Source organism: Scyliorhinus torazame, chromosome 8 (genome assembly GCF_047496885.1).
Source record: "Scyliorhinus torazame isolate Kashiwa2021f chromosome 8, sScyTor2.1, whole genome shotgun sequence".
Classification (NCBI taxonomy): Eukaryota; Metazoa; Chordata; class Chondrichthyes; order Carcharhiniformes; family Scyliorhinidae; genus Scyliorhinus; species Scyliorhinus torazame.
Genome location: NC_092714.1, coordinates 63,590,432 through 63,610,833, shown reverse-complemented (window position 1 = coordinate 63,610,833; position 20,402 = coordinate 63,590,432). Strand labels below are relative to the sequence as shown.

Here is a 20,402-nt window from a genome sequence, read left to right as displayed (position 1 = left end):
TAAACTTGTTACTATTAGTTCCTGTCATGTTGATTGTGGAAGTTATACATGTAGAAATCTTTACTTGTCTGATCCAAAAAAACTGATTTCTCTTTTTGTTTCGAATGTTTTCAGTACAAGAAACCAGGCCCTGCTGTTGGTGTACACCCCATGGATCTGAATATGGAGCAAGAGGACACTTCCTCTCCTCCTGTCTTAAAATGTCCCTCTGTTCTAGAAGTCCGTCAGCTCTTTCAATATGAGCCCATAAACACAGAAATGCGGCAACGATTGCAGAATTGTCTTAAGGTTTTTGATTTAAACTTCTTCGGGGGAGTGAGAATCTCAATACAGAACAAAATAATACATTTATTCGTCTGGCCAAAATGTTTTTAATTGATACTGCAAGAGCTCAAAATGCACGAGAAAAAGATTTCACTTATCTTTCCCAAAGTTGCCATGGGTCAGCCATGCTAATAAATGTTTTAAATGACAAATTAAATATATTACCAGTGTTTGGGGATAATTTAAGACCATCACCATAAGAGCCATAATAACCAAGTGGTAGGTTGGGAGAATTGCTTTAAGCAAAGTTGTCAGGTTATGGAATGCACTAACAGACATAGTGGTGAGAACAGAATCCATAAAACCTTTAAAAGAGAAATTGATAAATATTTGTAAAATAAAATCTTAAAATTTGTGGGTAAGGCATATGGCAATAGAATTTCATAGATACCTTTTTCAGAAGGCGATCATAAGGAAAATCACAAAATGCGAGTGCGGGGGGCCATTTGGCCCATTGTGTCTACACTGGTTCTCCAAACGAGCATCATGACTCAGTGCCATTCACCTGTCTTTTCCATATACCCTTGCCCATTGTTCCTATTCAAATAATCATCGAATACCCTCTTGAATGCCTGAATTGAACCTGCCTCCACCATATTTCCAGGCAGTGCTTTCCAGGCCCAAACCACTCATTTTCTGAAAACGTTTTTTCTCACACCATATTTGTTTCTTTTGCAAATCATTTTAAAGCTCTCTCCGCGCTTTCTTGATCCTTTTACAAATGGGAACAGTTTCTCCACACCCACTCTGTCCAGCCCCCTCATGATTTTGAACGCCTTAAATAAATTTCCTCTTAGCCTTCTCTCCAAGAAGAACAGTCCCAACATTTGGGATCCAGAATTATAAATAATACTCCAGCTGAGGTCTAACTGGTGTCTTGTATAAGTTCAGCATAACCTCTGTGTTCTTGTACCTATTATGTTCTTATTACTAATGCCCAGAATACTGTATGCGCTATTAACAGTGGATTATTATCCTTTATTACCAGTGGTTAGCACAGCTGTCTCATAGGAGCAGGGACCTGGGTTCGATTCTGACCTCAGATGACTGTGTGGAGGTTGCTCCCCATGTCGGCAAGGGTTTCCTCTGGGTACTCCGGTTTCCTCCCATAGTCCAAAGATGTGCAGCTTAAGTGGATTGGCTATGCTAAGTTGCCTCTTAGGATGGTGTGCAGTAATAGAGTGAGGGGTTGGGCCTTGGCAGTGTGGTCTTTTGAAGAGTTGGCTGAATGGTCTCCTTCTGCACTGTTCTTTTCACCTGTCCTGCTACCTCACGCAGGGGAGGATGCTGTCTGAGGCATTTTCTCCAGCACCTCCCCTGCGTGAGTCACCGACATGGGCTACATCACCACCTCCTCCCTCGGAGTGCCCGGTGGCCCCCGAGCTTGGAACGAGGGAGCGGCTGGAGCAAACTCCTAGGGTTCCCCAGCCACCTGGTGCAGCTAGTCCTGGTCTTGTTGGCTGGGATGAGTGTGTGTGGGGAGCGGAGTGTTAATATGCAGCTGCTGCTTGTTAGCCTTTCGAGTGTCAATCCAGACCCCGGCGAATCAGACACCGTATTTCATTGGAATCGATTAAGTTTCACGTGGCGCCGGTGCTAGCCCATTAACGGATCCGGAATTGCTCCGGGACCGTGTCAATTTAGTTGTCGTAGATGTCCACCGATTCAGTCCTGGCGTCAACACTTAGTTTCTGAAACAGAGAATCCCACTAATCGACTGTAGGACAGCTCTGCGCATCTTTCCTGTGGAGCATGCAACTCTTGTCCCTCTCTGCAGCTGGTGTACACCATGCTTCCAACGATTGCTCCTGCAGCAAGTCCACTGCACTTCTGCACTGTCTCTTCTTCTGGCTTCAGACTGAGGTCCATTTGGTCTATTATCTGTGGCTCCTTTCTATTTCACCTCAGAAATGTCTTCACTCTCTGACTGCTGTCTGCCCGACTCGGAAGTTAAATGGGAGCCTTGATATAGTTCCCGGTTCCAATGAAGACGGTGAACAACAGTAATCTTCAGAAAGCACTGCAGCGCCAACCCATTTCAGTGTTCATGTGAACCATCCCTAATGTGCCGCACTAAGACGTATTCACCCCATGATCTGTCATCTTTATCCCTTTCCAGTAATACATGTGCTAGCCTTAAACCCCCTTGCTTGTCTGCATGCCATGCGGCCATGTTGTGGTCTAGTTTCCCTCCCCTCAGATTTCCCTCTGCCTTCCACGATTTGTCCTCTTCATTCACCTCCTTGCTCCGCTGCCTGCCATCATGAGCCCCCAACCCCAGGAGCAGTACTGCTCCGAGATGGTGACACAGGAGGGTCCATGGTTCCAGCAGCATGGTGCTGTCCATGAAAACCAGTCAGGAACCGGTCTGTCCTAGCAGGCAGGAGCATGACTCATCAGGAGCAGTGCATCACTAAGGCAACTAGACTTCGGATGTTGCATTCACCTCTGGTAAACCGAGGGCCATCTTGTGCACACCAGCCTTTATCAATCAGGTTTGGCACTGGCGTGACACAAGATTGGAAGGTCTGTGAGGATTCCGGTGGGACTTAATGAGCAATTAATTCCGCTGATTTGATGAGCAATCAATTGAATTAATGCAATTAGCATTCCACCACTTGCCAGCGGGAAGAAGAACTGCCATTGGGAGAATTGCACCCGCTCGCCACCAAACACATTCCAGGCGGGTTGGGAGAGTTCCGCCTTAAGAGAGTGGAAACCTGTCAGAGATGCCGTCCTTCAGGGAAGAACATGAGAAATAGGCGCAGCAGTAGATCATGTAGCCCCTCGAGGCTTTGAATGTGGCTGAACTTCTACATCAACTCCACTTTCTACCTTATCCTCATATCTCCTGACTCCCAAAGTGCCAAAAAAGCTATGGATCTCCGTTGAGTGGGGGATTTTGGCCAGTGGTGGGATCTTCTGGTCCTGCTGCTGTCAATGGGGTTTTCCATTATACACACCGTACGCCATCAGGGGACGCGCAGAAGGGATCTCGCCATTGTCGGGACCGTAAGATCCCGCAGACGAGAGCGGCCTGGCAATCCCACGTTCTGTTTCCACCACCTTTTCAGGAAGAGAGTTCCCAAAACCGGTCAAGTTCCTTTCAGGATTTTAAATGTTTCAATCAGGTCACCTCTTAACTCTTCTAAAATCCAGCGGATACAAGTCTAGCCTGTCCAACTTTTCCTCATAAGCCAATCATTCTTTCCAGTTATTAGTCTAATAAACCTTCTCTGAACTGCTTTCAACACATTTACATCCTTCCTTAAATATGGTGAACAATATTGTACACAATACTCCAAATATGAAATTTTCATTTCATTTCATACGGTCTCACGCGTGCCCTGTACAACTGAACCATAACCTCCATACTTTTGTATTCAATTTCCTCCGTAATAAATTCTAACATTCTATTGGCATTCCTAATTAGTTGCGTTACCTACATACTAGCCTCTTGTGATTCATGCACCAGACCACCCAGATCCCTCTGCAATTTCGAGCTCTGCAATCTCCCACCTTTTATTTAGATAAAATGCTTCCTGCCAAAATGGACAATTTCACATTTTCACGTTATACTCCATTTGCCAGATCTTTGACAGCTCACTTAACCTATCTATGTCCCTTTGTAGCTTCCTTATGTCCCCTTCACAAGCTACTTTCCTATCTAAGTTTGTGTCATCAGCAAACTAGGCAGCCAAACCCTTCAAACCTTAATCCGAGTCATTTATATAAATTGCGAACAGTTGAGGCTCTGCACTGATCCCTGTGGCACATCATCGTTACATCTTGCCAACCAGAAAAAGATCCATGGGGAGGTGGTGGCACAGTGGTATTGCCCAAAGATCCAGGGTGATGCCCTGGGGACCCGGGTTCGAATCCCACCGTGGTAGATGGCAGAATTTAAAATTCAATTAAACATCTGAAAAGTTCAATGATGACCATGAAACTATTGCCAATGTGGCATAGTGCCTCACAGCGCCAGGCACCTGGGTTCAATTCCAGCCTTGGGTGACTATCTGTGTGGAGTTTGCACGTTCTCGTGTCTGTGTGGGTTTTCTCCGGATGCTACGGTTTCCTCACACAGTCCAAAGATGTGCAGGTTAGGTGGATTGGCCATACTAAAATTGCCCCTTACTCTGGGTGGGGGACTTCCAAGAGTCATTCAGTAACACCACTACAAACGAAGCTGACCGGGTGGTGAGGGAACCAACAAGAGGCAAAAACATAGTCCTCACCAACCTGTCTGCCGCAGATGTATCTGTCCATGACAGTATCGGTAGGAGTGACCATCTTGTGGAGTCCTTGTAGAGACAAAATCCCATCTTCACATTGAGGATACCCTCCATCATGTTGTGTAGCTTACCACCATGCTAAATGGCTTCGAACAGATCTAGCAACTTAGGACTGGTCATCCATGAGGCATGGTGGGCCATCATCAGCAGCAGAATTGTACTGAATGACAATCTGTAGCCTCATGGCCTGACATATTTCTCCACTCTTAACATTACCACCAAGCCATGGGATCAGCTCTGGTTCAATGAAGCGTGCAGGAGGGCATGCCAGAAGCAACACCAGGCATACCTAAAAATGAGGTGTCAACTTGGTGAAGCTACAACACAGGACTACTCGTGTGCCAAACAGCATAAGCAGCAAGTAATAAACAGAGCTAAACAATTCCACAACCAATGGATCAGATCTAAGCTCTGCAATCCTGCCACATACAGCCGTGAATGGTAGTGGGCAATTAAACAACTCTCTGGAAGAGAAGGTTCCACAAATATCCCCATCCTCAATAATGGAGGAGCCCAGCACATTAGTGCATTCACAACAATCTTCAGCCAGAAGTGCAGAGTAGATGATTCATCTCATCCTCCTCCAGAGGTCCCCAGCACTTGACAGCCTTCAGCCAATTTGATTCACTCTAAAGTGACGTAAGGTAATGGCTGAAGGCACTGGATACCGCAAAGGCTATGGGCCCTGACAATATTCCAGCAATAAAGACTTGTGCTCCAGAACTTGCTGTGCCACTAGCTAAGCTGTTCCAGTACAAATACAACACTGGCCTGGCAATGTGGAAAATTGCTCAGGTATGTCCTGCACACAAGAAACAGGACAAATCCAACCTATTCAATTACTGCCCCATCAGTCTACTCTCGATCATCAGTAAAGTGATGGAAGGGGTCATCAACAGTGGTTTCAAGTGGCACTTATTCAGCAATAACCTGCTCACTGACACTTTGTTTGGGTTCCGCCAGGGTCACTCAGCTCCTGACTTAATTGCAGCTTCCCTTGACATCAAGGCAGCATTTGACTGAGAATGGGGTCAAGAAGCCCTAGCTAAACAGTGCTGGGGCATGCTGCACCCACTCTGTGACCAATGAAAGGGGACAACAACTAGTCACAGGCATAGGTGTACCTGGTGCCAAAACCAAATAAAATCGGTCTGATTGGTAGAATCATAGATATTTTAAACTGAGAAGTTTGTTTTCTGTCCAAGGTATTGAATCACATAAATCAAAGAATTATTACATTGTAGACATTCTATACATTTTCTGATGTTTGTGTAATATATATTTAATTGTAGAAGTACATAGAACTCAACCTGCAGAAAGAGCAAGTGCTAATTGAAATGGTACCTAAGGAGCCACGTGATGAAAATGAACTTGAACATGCTGCTGATCTTCTCAAACAGGCTCTGGTAAGAAATCACTGTTGCAGTTGACACTAGGGCGTCTTGTGGCACAGCGGTAGCGCCCCTACATCTGGACCAGAAACTCCAGGATCGAGTCTAACACGAGGACTTGGTGGCTAAGAAATGAGTATTCATAGCGCAGTTCATCAGGCTGGTAATCAGCTCAGGAATCCTTCCATCACTTGGACTCACTATTCCCCAAGTGAGAAACAGTCTGGGTGTGAAGATATGCAACAAAATAAAATATTACGCTGATATTTGACTGGTTTATGCAACTGGAAATGACATGAGGCAGTTTCAAAAAGCAGCCCGTAACTAAAATTCACCATTTCCTTATGATGAACTCACTTCTGAGGATTGTGAATCACATCAGAAAATTAATTTTAGAATTGGCACTGATCCAGAACTTTGCCTCGTCTGCACCAAAACAATCAGACAAAATTTATATTCTAATTGACTGAAAACCATAATTAAAAAATTGAACTGTTATTGGGCAAACCTGCAGATTAAAATGGGAAGTATTGAAAGAGGCACTTGGGACAATACCGCTAAAAAGCAAAGGCTGTACTTTTGAAGTTAAGAAGCCATGGTAAACAAATGAGTTAAGTTCAATATACAAACATATGGAAATGAAGGACAAGAAAGGACCGACTAGTGCATCCAGCCTGCTCCACATAGTTGTAATGCTTTATACATCATAATACAAACAATTCCTACCCATTGGGAGGGGCAAAAGAGCAGATAAAAACACAAAACCAATTAGGGTTTAATTCTTCTCTGATCCTTGTGGGCAATCAAAAATGGCTTGTGGGATTACATTGCCCTGATTTACATTACAAGACACCTACCTCTTATGCAAGATGATCTCCAGCTTAGCCAGAAACAGATCTAGTTTGCTTGGAGTAATACAGTGAATCAATTATCATTGCGTGAATTGGCAACTTGATCCACACGTTCACTGTTCTCCAGCGTAAAAGGAACTGTCTAATACAAAACTAGGTCTGCCCTTAAAAAAACTTGTACGCAGGACAGCACAGTGACGCAGTGGTTAGCACTGCTTCCTCATAGCGCCGAGGTCCAGGTTCGATTCCGGCTTCGCTCCCACAACCCAAAAATGTGCAGGGTAGGTGGATTGGCAACACTAAATTTCCCCTTAATTGGAGGAAAAGAATTGGATACTCTAAATTTATGTGTATATGTAATCTCTTGCCTTTCCTAACCTATTCAGTTGAAAAAAATTGATCTAATAAACAGTCTAATTAACCTTTACCTGGTAGATGTTAATTCAAAAGTGAGGGCATGATATTTCACAAAGCCATGCTGAGAAACAATAGCGGCAAATGGACAGACCATCTCATGCCTGTAAAGAGTTTGGTTGGACCATCAGCATCAGGAAGGCAAATGTCATGGTCCAGAATATTCCCATACCACCGTCTATCAGTCTTGGCAATGTGACACTGAAAGTCATTGACAGCTTCACAGATCTAGGCTCCAGCAATCTGTTGCAATGGTCAAATCAACACATGTTTGCTTCACAAAAACTGTTAGGTCCAAGCTGAATAAGAGAGTGTGAAACAACAGCAATCTGACTGAGAACACCAAAACTGTGAGTCTTCCAGCTTGCACCCTCAGCACACTCCTCCACAGTAGTCAGGCCTCGACAACATTGACTAGGCAGGAGGAAAGGCTGATGAGTTTTCACCTTCGCTGTTTCAGATGTGTCGTCAGCATCTCTTGACAGGGCAATGTCACCAACTCAGAAGCCTTGGAGCGTGCTAATTCCAGCAGTATATAATAAATGAATTTAAAATGATAAATGGATTTGATGGAGTAGGTACAAATACATGATTTCCTCTGACAAGGGAATCCAGAACAGAAGGCCAAAATTTTAAAATTAGAACTAAGCCATTGAGGAGTCAAATCAGGAAGTACTTCTCATGTAAAGGGTAGTGTAAACCTGAACACTCTCCCCTAAAAGGCTGGGAATGCTTGGGCAAATGAAATTTTCGGCACTAAAATCAACAGATATTTTAAGTAAGAATATCAAAAGCATATAAATAAAGAGATGCTGATCAGCCATGATCTAATTTAATAGCAAAATAATCTTGATGGACTGAACTGACCTACCTCTGTTCTCATGTCAATCTATAGTTCAGCTTAGTCCCGTAGGGTACCATCTAATGGAGAAAACAGAGCCCGTTCTGGACGGGATGCGCTAGGAACCACCTTGCTATCTAACAGCACTCTGGGGGGGGGGGGGGGGGGGGGGGATTTGAGCCTCAGCAGGGAACGCCCCGCCAGGGCCGCACTCAGTTGCATTTCCTGGACTGAGGACCTCCACTCGGTGCAGGAAGAGATCAGGGCGCCATTTTTAAATGGCATCCTGATCTCTCGACGCCGCCCCCCCCCCACCCGACACAACACTCAGCCCAGCCAGTCTGACATTGGCAGAGTTCACTAAACTCTGCACGGTGATCCAGATCATGACATCCGACAATATCTCGTTAGATCTTGTGAGCGTAACAATTGGGAAACCCGGAAGATGCCTCTCGCGGGGTCTACTGGTCGCCTCCCGTCCCAATTCTGGCAGGATGCGGACGGTAAATTGGGCCCATAAATTATCATAATTTTCTCTGTCACAAACCTAACCTAAAGGAAATAATATCTATCATCATGAAGCAGCACTGTGCAAGTATAAACATTTTGACATTTAACAAAATCATATCAATGGTTTTGCTGCTTTAAAAGAGACATCTCAAATTTAGTTTAAACAGCTTAATGTCTGCTAAAATTGCAGACTGATGCACGATCAATGACCGCTAAAGCGAGGTTGTAGTCCAACTGAAGGCTTTAATAAGCTAGATGTTTCCCCCAGCAGCTCATGTGCTGGGGCGGCATGGGCTCTTATACCCAGACTTGCAGGGCGGAGCTACCATACAGATTGACCAATAGGAAACATACAATATCTACCAATGGTGTTCCAGCATTACCAAGTACCGTAATACCTCTACACAGACTACCACATTCACCCCCTGTTAAAAAAGAGTCCGGCGGGGGTGGTGGCTTGATATTACAACATGGTAACGTGGTAGAAATTATAGTTATGGAGGTACCGTAATACCTCCATACAGCATTTTGTAACTATTTACAGATTCACAATGAACTATATACACTTTAAAATGAAGCAATCAGTCGATCAGGGGCCTTGGTCGTCCTCTGTGATTGTCGAAGCTTTGGTGGTGACTCCGGTGGAGGCTCGGGAGTCTGTGACTCCGGGAGCGTGGCCTCGATCTCTGTGGCAGCTTCAACACACCTAGACAGCGCTGGTGGGGAAAACAGTTAACCTGGGAAGGGAGCATCTGCGGCGTGTGTTGGTGGGTGGGGGGGCCTAGATGGGGTCGGCGGAAGGACCGATCCTCCTGTAAGGTGCACCAGTGCGAGGGAGGGTGGGACTGGTGGCTGGGGTGTGCGTAGGGATCCGACGGGCGCCAGGTCTCGTAGGGAGACCGTATCTTGTCGGCCTTCGGGGTACACCACGTAGGCGTACTGGGGGTTAGCATGGAGAAAATGGACCCTCTCGGCCAACGGGTCCGACTTGTGCGCCCGCACGTGTTTTCGGAGCAGGATGGGTCCGGGAGCTGCCAGCCAGGTCGGGAGCGAGGTCCCAGAGGAGGACATCTTGGGGAAGACAAGGAGACGTTTGTGAGGTGTTTGGTTGGTCGTGGTACAAAGCAGTGACCGGATGGAGTAGAGGGCATCTGGGAGGACTTCCTGCCAGCGGGAGACTGGGAGATTCCTGGACCGTAGGTCCAGTAGGACGGTCTTCCAGCTCTGTTCTCCCTCTCTACCTGTCCGTTACCCCAGAGGTTGTAACTGGTCATCCTGCTCGACGCGATGCCCTTGCTGAGCAGGAATTGACGCAGTTCGTCGCTCATAAAGGAGGACCCGCCTATCACTATGTATGTAAGCGGGGAACCCGAACAGTGCAAAGATGCTATGGAGGGCCTTAATGACGGTGGTTGCGGTCATGTCGGGGCAGTGGATGGCGAATGGGAACCGGGAGTACTCGTCAATCACGTTCAGGAAGTACGTGTTGCGGTCGGTGGAGGGGAGGGGGCCTTTGAAATCCATGATGAGGCATTCAAAGGGACGGAAGCCTTTATCAGGTGCGCTTTCTCTGGCCGGTAGAATTGCGGTTTGCACTCCGCGCAGATTTGGCAGTCCCTGGTGGCTGTCCTGACCTCCTCGATTGAGTAGGGCAGGTTGCGGGTCTTGATAAAGTGGAAAAAGCGAGTGACCCCCGGGTGGCAGAGGTCCTCGTGGAGGGCTCGGAGGCGGTCCACTTGTGTGTTGGCACATGTGCCGCGGGACAGGGCATCAGGAGGCTCGTTTTGCTAGCCGGGACGATACAAGATCTCGTAGTTGTAGGTGGAGAGTTCGATCCTCCACCGCAAGATCTTATTGTTTATTATCTTGCCCCGCTGTGCATTATCGAACGTGAAAGCAACCGACCGTTGGTCAGTGAGGAGAGTGAATCTCCTGCCGGCCAGGTAATGCCTCCAATGTCGCACAGCTTCTACTATGGCCTGGGCCTCCTTTTCGACTGAGGAGTGGCGGCTTTCGGAAGCATGGAGGGTTCGGGAGAAGAAGGCCATGGGTCTGCCCGCTTGGTTGAGGGTGGCCGCCAGAGCTACGTCAAAAGCGTCGCTCTCGACCTGGAAGGGGAGGGACTCGGCGATGGCGTGCATCGTGACCTTTGCAATGTCTGCTTTGATGCAGCTGAAGACCTGGCGGGCCTCTATCGACAGAGGAAAAACTGTGGATTGGATCAGGGGACGGACCTTGTCCACATAGTTGGGGACCCACTGGGCATAGTAAGAGAAAAACCCGAGGCAGCACTTCAGGGCCTTGGAGCAGTGAGGGAGAGGGAACTCCATAAGGGGGCGCATGTGTTCAGGGCCGGGGCCTATAACTCCATTTCGCACTGCGTAGCTGAGGATGGCGAGGCGGTCGGTGCTAAACACGCATTTATCCTTGTTATACGTAAGTTTAAGGATCTTTGCAGTCTGGAGGAATTTTCGGAGGTTGGTGACGTGGTCCTGCTGGTCGTGGCCGCAGATGGTGACATTATCGAGATACGGGAATGTTGCCCGTAAACCGTACCGGTCAACCATTCGGTCCATCTCGCGCTGGAAGACCGAGATCCCGTTAGTGACACCGAAGGGAACCCTTAAGAAGTGGTAGAGCCGCCCATCCGCCTCGAAGGCAGTGTATTTGCGGTCAGTAGTGCGGATCAGGAGCTGGTGGTCGGCGGACTTAAGATCCACCTTGAGGGTCACGAGGCCGCAGACAGTGAGGGGGGGTATAGGGCCGCCAAATTTGAAAGTTAGACTTTGGAGATTACACTGGAAGTCTAAACCTAGGAGTGTGGCCGCGCAGAGGTGGGGAAGGACGTAGAGCCGGTAATTTCTAAACTCCCTTCCCTGGGCCGTGAGGTTTGCTACACAAAACCCCTTTATCTCTACTGAGTGGGAACCGGAGGCCAGGGAGATTTTTTGATTGACGGGGTGGACGAGGAGAGAACAGCGCCTTACCGTGTCGGGGTGTATGAGCTCTCCGTGCTCCCAGGGTCGATTAAGCAGGACGTTTCGTGCCCGTTGATTAGTACTGTTGTTGTAGCAGTTGAGAGTGTTCGAGGCCGGGACTGGTGCAGGGTCACCGAGGCTAATCGCAGCAGTTGAGTGTTCTCTTCGGGCGGTGTGCGGTCAGCCGAGCTGGGGTCCTGGGAGTCCATCCAAGATGGCGGCTCCCATTGGTCGCACATGGCTGGGGGTGCAGAAAATTGCGGCGCCCATCCATCAAACGTGGCGTCCGCGGGACAAGATGGCGGCACCCGGGGGCCGCACGTGGCCCTGGAGGAGGAAGATGGCGGCGCCCACTGGCCGCACGGGGACCGTGGAGAGGTTTGTGGTGGCGGTCCGCATTCGCCACCAGCGCGGTGACCGCACGGGTCTGGCATTCCACCACGAAGTGGTCCTTTTTACGGCATCCCTTGCAGGTGGCTGCGCGGGCTGTGCAGCGCTGCCGGGGGTGCTTGGCCTGCCCGCAAAAGTAGCAGCGGGGCCCCCCGGGGTTGCCAGGCCGCCTTGCAGCACAAGCTTGTGGGGGGATGGGAGATGTCTCGGGGTCGGCTGTGGAGAGGTTCCACACTGCCCAGGGGGCTGCCGCGCGGTCGGGAACGTAATTGCGGGCGTTTCGTGAGGCCACATCCAGGGAGCCTGTAAGGGCCCGTGCCTCCTTGAGGCCTAGGGTGTTTTTTTCCAGCGATCGCTGGCGGATTTGGGAGGACAGCATACCTGCCACGAAAGCGTCTTGGATCAAGATGTTCGATGTTGTTGCCATTTCGGAGACATGGATAGAGCAGGGACAGGCATGGTTGTTGCAGGTGTCGGGGTTTAGATATTTCAGTAAGCTCAGGGAAGGTGGTAAAAGAGGGGGAGGGGTGGCATTGTTAGTCAAGGACAGTATTATGCTGGCAGAAAGGATGTTTGATGAGGACTCGTCTACTGAGGTAGTATGGGCTGAGGTTAGAAACAGGAAAGGAGAGGTCACCCTGTTAGGGGTTTTCTATAGGCCTCTGAAAAGTTCCAGGGATGTAGAGGAAAGGATTGCAAAGATGATTCTGGATAGGAGCGAAAGCAACAGGGTAGTTGTTATGGGGGACTTTAACTTTCCAAATATTGACTGTTAACGCTATAGTTCAAGTACTTTAGATGGGTCCGTTTTTGTCCAATGTGTGCAGGAGGGTTTCCTGACAGTATGTAGACAGGCCAATGAGAGGCGAGGCCATATTGGATTTGGTACTGGGTAATGAACCAGGACAGGTATTATATTTGGAGGTAGGTGAGCACTTTGGTGATAGTGACCACAATTCGATTACGTTTACTTTAGTGATGGAAAGGGATAGGTATATACCGCAGGGCAAGAGTTATCTCTGGGGGAAAGGCAATTATGATGGGATGAGGCAAGACTTAGGATGCATTGGGTGGAGAGGAAAACTGCAGGGATGGGCACAATGTAAATGTGGAGCTTGTTCAAGGAACAGCTAATGCGTGTCCTTGATAAGTATGTACCTGTCAGGCAGGGAGGAAGTGGTCGAGCAAGGGAACCGTGGTTTACTAAAGCAGTCAAAACACTTGTCAAGAGGAAGAGGGAGGCTTATGTAAAGATGAGACATGAAGGTTCAGTTAGGGCACTCAAGAGTTACAAGTTAGCTAGGAAGGACCTAAAGAGAGAGCTAACAAGAACCAGGAGGGGACATGAGAAGTCTTTGGCAGGTAGGATCAAGGATAACCCAAAAGCTTTCTATAGATATGTCAGGATAAAAGATTGACTAGGGTAAGAGTAGGGCCAGTCAAGGACAGTAGTGGGAAGTTGTGCTTGGAGTCCGAGGAGATAGGAGAGGTGCTAAATGAATATTTTTTGTCAGTATTCACACAGGAAAAAGACAATGTTGTCGAGGAGAATACTGAGATTCAGGCTACTCGACTAGAAGGGCTTGAGGTTCATAAGGAGGAGGTGTTAGCAATTCTGGAAAGTGTGAAAATAGATAAGTCCCCTGGGCCGGATGGGATTTATCCTAGGATTCTCTGGGAAGCTAGGGAGGAGATTGCTGAGCCTTTGGCTTTGATCTTTAAGTCATCTTTGTCTACAGGAATAGTGCCAGAAGACTGCAGGATAGCAAATGTTGTCCCCTTGTTCAAGAAGGGGAGTAGAGACAACCCCGGTAACTATAGACCAGTGAGCCTTACTTCTATTGTGGGCAAAATCTTGGAAAGGTTTATAAGAGATAGGATGGATAATGATCTGGAAAGGAATAATTTGATTAGAGATAGTCAACACGGTTTTGTGAATGGTAGGTCATGCCTCACAAACCTTATTGAGTTCTTTGAGAAGGTGACCAAACAGGTGGATGAGGGTAAAGCAGTTGATGTGGTGTATATGGATTTCAGTAAAGCGTTTGATAAGGTTCCCCACGGTAGGCTACTGCAGAAAATATGGAGGCATGGGATTCAGGGTGATTTAGCAGTTTGGATCAGAAATTGGCTAGCTGGAAGAAGACAAAGGATGGTGGTTGATGGGAAATGTTCAGACTGGAGTCCAGTTACTAGTGGTGTACCACAAGGATCTGTTTTCGAGCCACTGCTGTTTGTCATTTTTATAAATGACCTGGAGGAGGGCGTAGAAGGATGGATGAGTAAATTTGCAGATGACACTAAAGTCGGTGGAGTTGTGGACAGTGCGGAAGGATGTTACAAGTTACAGAGGGACATAGATAAGCTGCAGCGCTGGGCTGAGAGGTGGCAAATGGAGTTTAATGCAGAAAAGTGTGAGGTGATTCATTTTGGAAGGAATAACAGGAAGACAGAGTACTGGGCTAATGGTAAGATTCTTGGCAGTGTGGATGAGCAGAGAGATCCCGGTGTCCATGTACATAGATCCCTGAAAGTTGCCACCCAGGTTGAGAGGGTTGTTAAGAAGGCGTACGGTGTGTTAGCTTTTATTGGTAGAGGGATTGAGTTTCGGAGCCAGGAGGTCATGTTGCAGCTGTACAAAACTCTGGTGCGGCCGCATTTGGAGTATTGCGTGCAATTCTGGTCGCCGCATTATAGGAAGGATGTGGAAGCATTGGAAAGGGTGCAGAGGAGATTTACCAGAATGTTGCCTGGTATGGAGGGAAGATCTTATGAGGAAAGGCTGAGGGACTTGAGGCTGTTTTCGTTAGAGAGAAGAAGGTTAAGAGGTGACTTAATTGAGGCATTCAAGGTCACTGTCTGTGCGGAGTCTGCACGTTCTCCCCGCGTCTGCGTAGGTTTCCTCTGAGTGCTCTGGTTTCTTCCCACAAGTCCCAAAAGACGTGCTTGTTAGATGAATTGGACATTCTGAATTCTCCCTCCATGTACCCGAACAGGCGCCGGAGTGTGGCAACTTGGGGATTTTCACAGTAACTTCATTGCAGTGTTAATGTAAGCCTACTTTTGACAATAATAATAATCTTTTAATATTTAATATTTTACATCTATACTGTATATCTTTGTCATTTATTTCTATTGGACTGTACTTCTAAAATTATCACAAAATCTATATTATCATTCCTATGCAGTCCGCCCCTGATGATGACGTGTGTCAAATGGAAGAGAAAGAAGCAAGCAAAGGTACATTCCCAGATTTTTACTTGATGAAAGCATGGCACTTTTAAATAATTATCAATGTCACCAAAAAAAATCTAAAACCTGTTGCAATTCCAACATTATTTAAAAATGGACAGCGTTTTAGATCCTTCAATCATTGGATAACTGGGATCTATCCACAATAGTTTTATGCTGAAGGCTTTATCAGAGTTTATTATTCAATCTAGCCACAGGGAGAAATATTTCTGACTACTGAAAATTGAATATAACAATACAGACGCATGAAATAACCAGGTGCTATGTAGCTGGGAGGTTCGCAAAATAGAGTACAATTTTAAGTGTCAAATTTTGTGCTGGCTCCAATTGAGTTCAGGGGCGGGATTCTCCCCTACCCGGCGTGGCGGGGGGTCCCGGCGGGATGGAGTGGAGTGAACCACTCCGGCGTCGGGCCACCCCAAAGGCGCGGATTTCTCCACCCCTTTAGGGGCCAAGCCCTCACCTTGAGGGGCTAGCCCCACGCCGGAATGGTTGGCGCGCCGCCAGCCACCGGGAAAGGCCTTTGGCGCCATGCCAGCGGGGGCCGAAAGGACTTTGCCGGTCGGCGGAGGTCCGCGCATGCACAGGAGCGTCAGCGGCTGCTGACATCATCCCCGCGCATGCGCAGGATGGGGTCACTTCCGCATCGGCCATCGCGGAGGCTGTGGCCAAGGCGGAAGGAAAAGAGTGCCCCCACGGCACAGGCCCGCCCGCTGGTCGGTGGGCCCCGATTGCGGGCCAGGCCACCGTGGGAGCACCCCCCGGGGCCAGATCGCCCGGCGCCCTCCCCAGGACCCCGGAGCCCGCCCGCGCCGCCATTCCCGCTGATAAGGTAGGTGGTTTGATTCATGTCGGCGGGACTGCCATGACAGCAGCGGGACTTTGGCCCATCGCGGGCCGGAGAATCGCCGGGTGGGGCCCGCCGACCAGCGCGGTGCGATTCCCGCCCCCGCCGAATTTTCGGTGCTGGGGAATTCGCCGGCCGGCGGGGGCGGGATTCAAGCCGCCCCCCAGCGATTCTCCGACCCGGCGGGGGGTCAGGGAATCCCACCCATCATATTCGCCCATTTTCCTCTCACTGATACTTTCTGTCTGAGTGAGAAGAACCAAAATTTGCCCCTTTGCCTGCAACACCTGAAAATTATATATGGCCTCAGGTCTCCAGATTCCCTTGGGGCGGAATTCTCCGCCGGCAGGATTCTCTGTTTTGCCGGTGCCCATGGGTTTCCCAACGGCGTGGGGCTGCCCCACAATGGGAAACCCCATTGACCGGCCTGCATAACGGAGAATCCCGCCGGCGGGTTGGGGCAGAAATGTGGCGCGGTGGGGCGGAGAATCCAGCCCCTCATTTCTGCTTCGTTTGAGAGGTGTAAAGTGAAGTTTCCACATTGGCCACAATCAGCAGCCAGGGTTCAAATTGTGCTCAGAATGGTTTTCTAAATTGAAGATATGGGGCGGGATTCTCCGCCGGCGAGGTGCTCCGTTTTGCCGGCGCCCGGGGGTTTCCCGAAGGCGTGGGGCTGCCCCACAATGGGAAACCCCATTGATGGCCAACGTAACGGAGAATGCCGCCGGCCGGTCGAGACAGAATAGTGGCGTGGCGGGGCCGAGAATCCAGCCCGTGATTTCAAGTTTCCATTGAAACTTACTTGCATAACAAATATAAAATCATTCTTGAACCAGTATAAATGCGCAAAATTTTAAAAATTGATCTTTTTCTCACACATTAAAAAATCCTTAATGTATTTAGCATTAGTAACCTGGTGGAATTTTATTAATGCATTCTAAATGGGTTTATCAAAAAAAAGCATTTTTAAAAGAGTTTAAATGAATAACCTGATTTCTATTCACTGAAAATTACTTTAAAAAAGATATGATGGACCATTTACAAATTTAATTTGTTAGTTTCTCAGGAAATAGAAATTTTACTGATATTTCAAATCTTCCAAAATGTTGTCAGGAAGGTCATGAAATGCGAGCGAGGGGTGGTTGCATTTTTACGAGCTCTAATTCTGCTCATCTTGTTATGGGCCAGTGTTTAGAAAACTCCAAAGTATATCATGGAGTTCACCTGACCTTCAACTGTCTATTAATTTTGCTTGTGGGAAATACAAGGGCTGCCTTTCAGGTGTTATTCAACACAGGCCTTCAGCACTTTTAATCAAAAACAAAGTTTATTCTACGAATTTAGTTAACATATTTATAAATACACACAGTAAGCATTTTTATCAATGACAACATAAATATCCCACACAACTACAGTACTCTATGTATAACCCTTTAGAAATTCACCCTTTAAGCTGTTCCAGTTTAGTAACAAGATCCCGTAAACCAGAAACCCCTTTTCAAAGGTGTGGCCCAGCACACAGCACTCAGACCTGGTATACATTCTTGTTTCCTATTCAAAACATCAGGTTTGAATTCCCTCCAGAAAGCAGTTATTTCTTTTCAAGTTATCACATAATCTGGAAACAGCTTTTAAAGTGCAGAGAGAGAGACTCCAAGATACTTGTCGGTCTGAATACAGCTGCCAAATGTGAAAATAAAAGCAAAAAAACTCAGAGCCACAAAACCCAAACCAAAGCGAAAGTAAAACTCAGAGCCACAGCCCAGCTCCACCCACACAATGACATCACTGAAGCCATGTGATAAGACAAAACATTTCTTAAAGGGACACCCCCATGACAATCTTTTAATCCGTCTTTTCGTCCTGTTGCACATTTCGTATTTGTCTTTTCTTGGGTTACATGCCATGTGCTATGTCCCGAGAAGTGTTTGGTATTTGCAAGGATGAGCCATGATAAATGCTAAAATCCTTGATTGTCCGATGGCTGGAATGGGCTGGGGTGGGTCCCTACTTTCAGTGACACAGTTGCTATTGAGTGGTCTCCCGTCTCGGAGATGTTGTGTGTGTCAGGTGTTGGTTGCCAATGGAGATGTTATCCTGACTGAAAGTCTCGGCTCTGCGGTGCAGTTCATCAGATCTCACTTCCAACAGTTGTGCGGTACTTTGTGATGGCTTTGGAGGAGTACAAGGAGGTTTTTGTACTTGAGAGAGCCCTTTCACTGGTGGAGACCTGCCTCCGTACTGTTGAGATCCTGCTACGTGGCTTGTCATCCATCCTGATGGGTTTGAAAGAAGCAGAGGGGTTCAGAGAGGGACACCGAGCCCAGCTCCTAGAAGTGATGGAAACGTTCCTGAGTGAGTTCGAGCGGATGCATGTGAGGCCCTGAATCTAGTGGAGCGGTTGATCGTCCCAGTCAGTGGGCTAACAAAAGCTTACACCGAATCGCAACCAGATACAGTGGTGCAATTATCCGATGAGATGCGATATAAGAACTCTCCTAAAGTAAAGGTAAGGTAAAGTGGCCATCGTCCCAGGTGACCATAGGCTGTTTTTCCCTTTGAGGGAGAGAGCCGACTGGTGGTGATTTAACCTGAGGATCACCACACCTCAGGCGAGGGGAGGGTTGAGAAGGTTGTCCTTCATGAATAACCTCTCCTAGAGTAAGCAGGCCCTTAATATCTACTCCATCCAGGCCCCTCACAATTTTGTACATCTCAATTCAATCCCCAATCAGCCTCCTCTGTTCGAGGGACGGTCCCAGCCTATCAAATCTTCCACTTGTGCTTCAGGGCAGCACGGTTGCACAAGTGGATAGCACTGAGACTTCACAGCGCCAGGGTCCAAAGTTCGATTCCCTGCTGGGTCACTGTCTGTGTGGAGTCTGTACGTTCTCCCCGTGTCTGCGTGGGTTTCCTCTGGGTGCTCCGGTTTCCTCCCACAGTCCAAAGACGTGCAGGTTAGGTGGATTGGCCATGATAAATTGCCCTTAGTGGCCAAAAAAGGTGAGATGGGGTTATTGGGTTAGGGGGATAGGGTGGAAGTGAGAGCTTAAATGGGTCGGTGCAGACTTGATGGGCCGAATGGCCTCCTTCTGCAATGGATGTTCTATGTTCATTGCTGCAATTTTCTAGTACTGGCAAAATCCTCATCAATCTCTTTTGAACCCTCTCCAGGGCAATTACAAAGAACAAAGAAAAGTACAGCACAGGATCAGGCCCTTCGGCCCTCCAAGCCTGTGCCGACCATGCTGCCTGTCTAAATTAAAATCTTCTACACTTCCTGGGTCCGTATCCCTCTATTCCCATCCTGTTCATGCAGTTGTCAAGATGCCCCTTAAATGTCACTATCGTCCCTGCTTCCACCACCTCCTCCGCCAGCAAGTTCCAGGCACCCACTACCATCTGTGTAAAAAAACTTGCCTCGTACATCTTCTCGAAACCTTGCCCCTCGCACCTTAAACCTATGCCCCCTAGTAATTGACCCCTCTACCCTTGGAAAAAGCCTCTGACTATCCACTCTGTCTATGCCCCTCATAATTTTGTAGACCTCTATCAGGTCGCCCTACCTGCATTAGACCTTCCAAAATGCATTACCTCACATTTGTCCGGATTAAACTCCATCTGCCATCTCTCCGCCCAAGTCTCCAAACGATCTAAATCCTGCTGTATCCTCTGACAGTCCTCATCGCTATCCGCAATTCCACCAACCTTTGTGTCATCTGCAAACTTACTAATCAGAGCAGTTACATTTTCCTCCAAATCATTTATACATACTACGACAGCAAAGGTCCCAGCACTGATTCCTGCGGAATTACCTCCTGTCTATAATAGGGTATCCAAAACTGTACAAAGTACTCAAGGTCTAATTAATGTTTTATAGAATTCCAGCATTACCTCCCTGCTCTTATAAGGATTCCAGTCGGCTCTCTCCCTCAAAGAGGAAAACTGCATCCTGTCATCTGGGACGATGGCGACTTTACCTTACCTTTATTTTTCATTTGCGTCTTATTGAACTGTCCTGCTACCTTCAGGGTTAGCAAGATATCTTCAGCATTAGTGTGAGCTAATAAAACTGACAGTCTATATAGTTTTTACACACCTTCTAGTTTTGTTACTTGTTACAGTTGATGTAGCCTCAATTTATGAGGATGTTGTGGGATCCAATTTCAAGAGCACAACAGAGACGTCGACCTGTGAATGGACTGAAGTAAACTTGAAAAGGTACGTCACTCCAATCTTCACAGACCATTGGTATTCCTTTGCTTTTTGCGATATTCTCCATACCACAAAAGCCATTAAATGGTATCAA

General features: G+C 47.7%; 1 protein-coding gene across 1 annotated transcript in view; it reads left to right on the top strand.

Moving 5' to 3' along the window:
- The window catches only part of spag17 (sperm associated antigen 17), a 382,475-nt gene that overhangs the window by 253,464 nt on the left and 108,609 nt on the right, over positions 1-20,402 (top strand). Inside the window, exons 38-41 of the mRNA XM_072513741.1 lie at positions 115-288; positions 5,912-6,025; positions 15,183-15,234; positions 20,218-20,314. Coding sequence (XP_072369842.1) covers positions 115-288; positions 5,912-6,025; positions 15,183-15,234; positions 20,218-20,314 — 437 coding nt within the window. The remainder of the gene's footprint in view (positions 1-114; positions 289-5,911; positions 6,026-15,182; positions 15,235-20,217; positions 20,315-20,402) is intronic.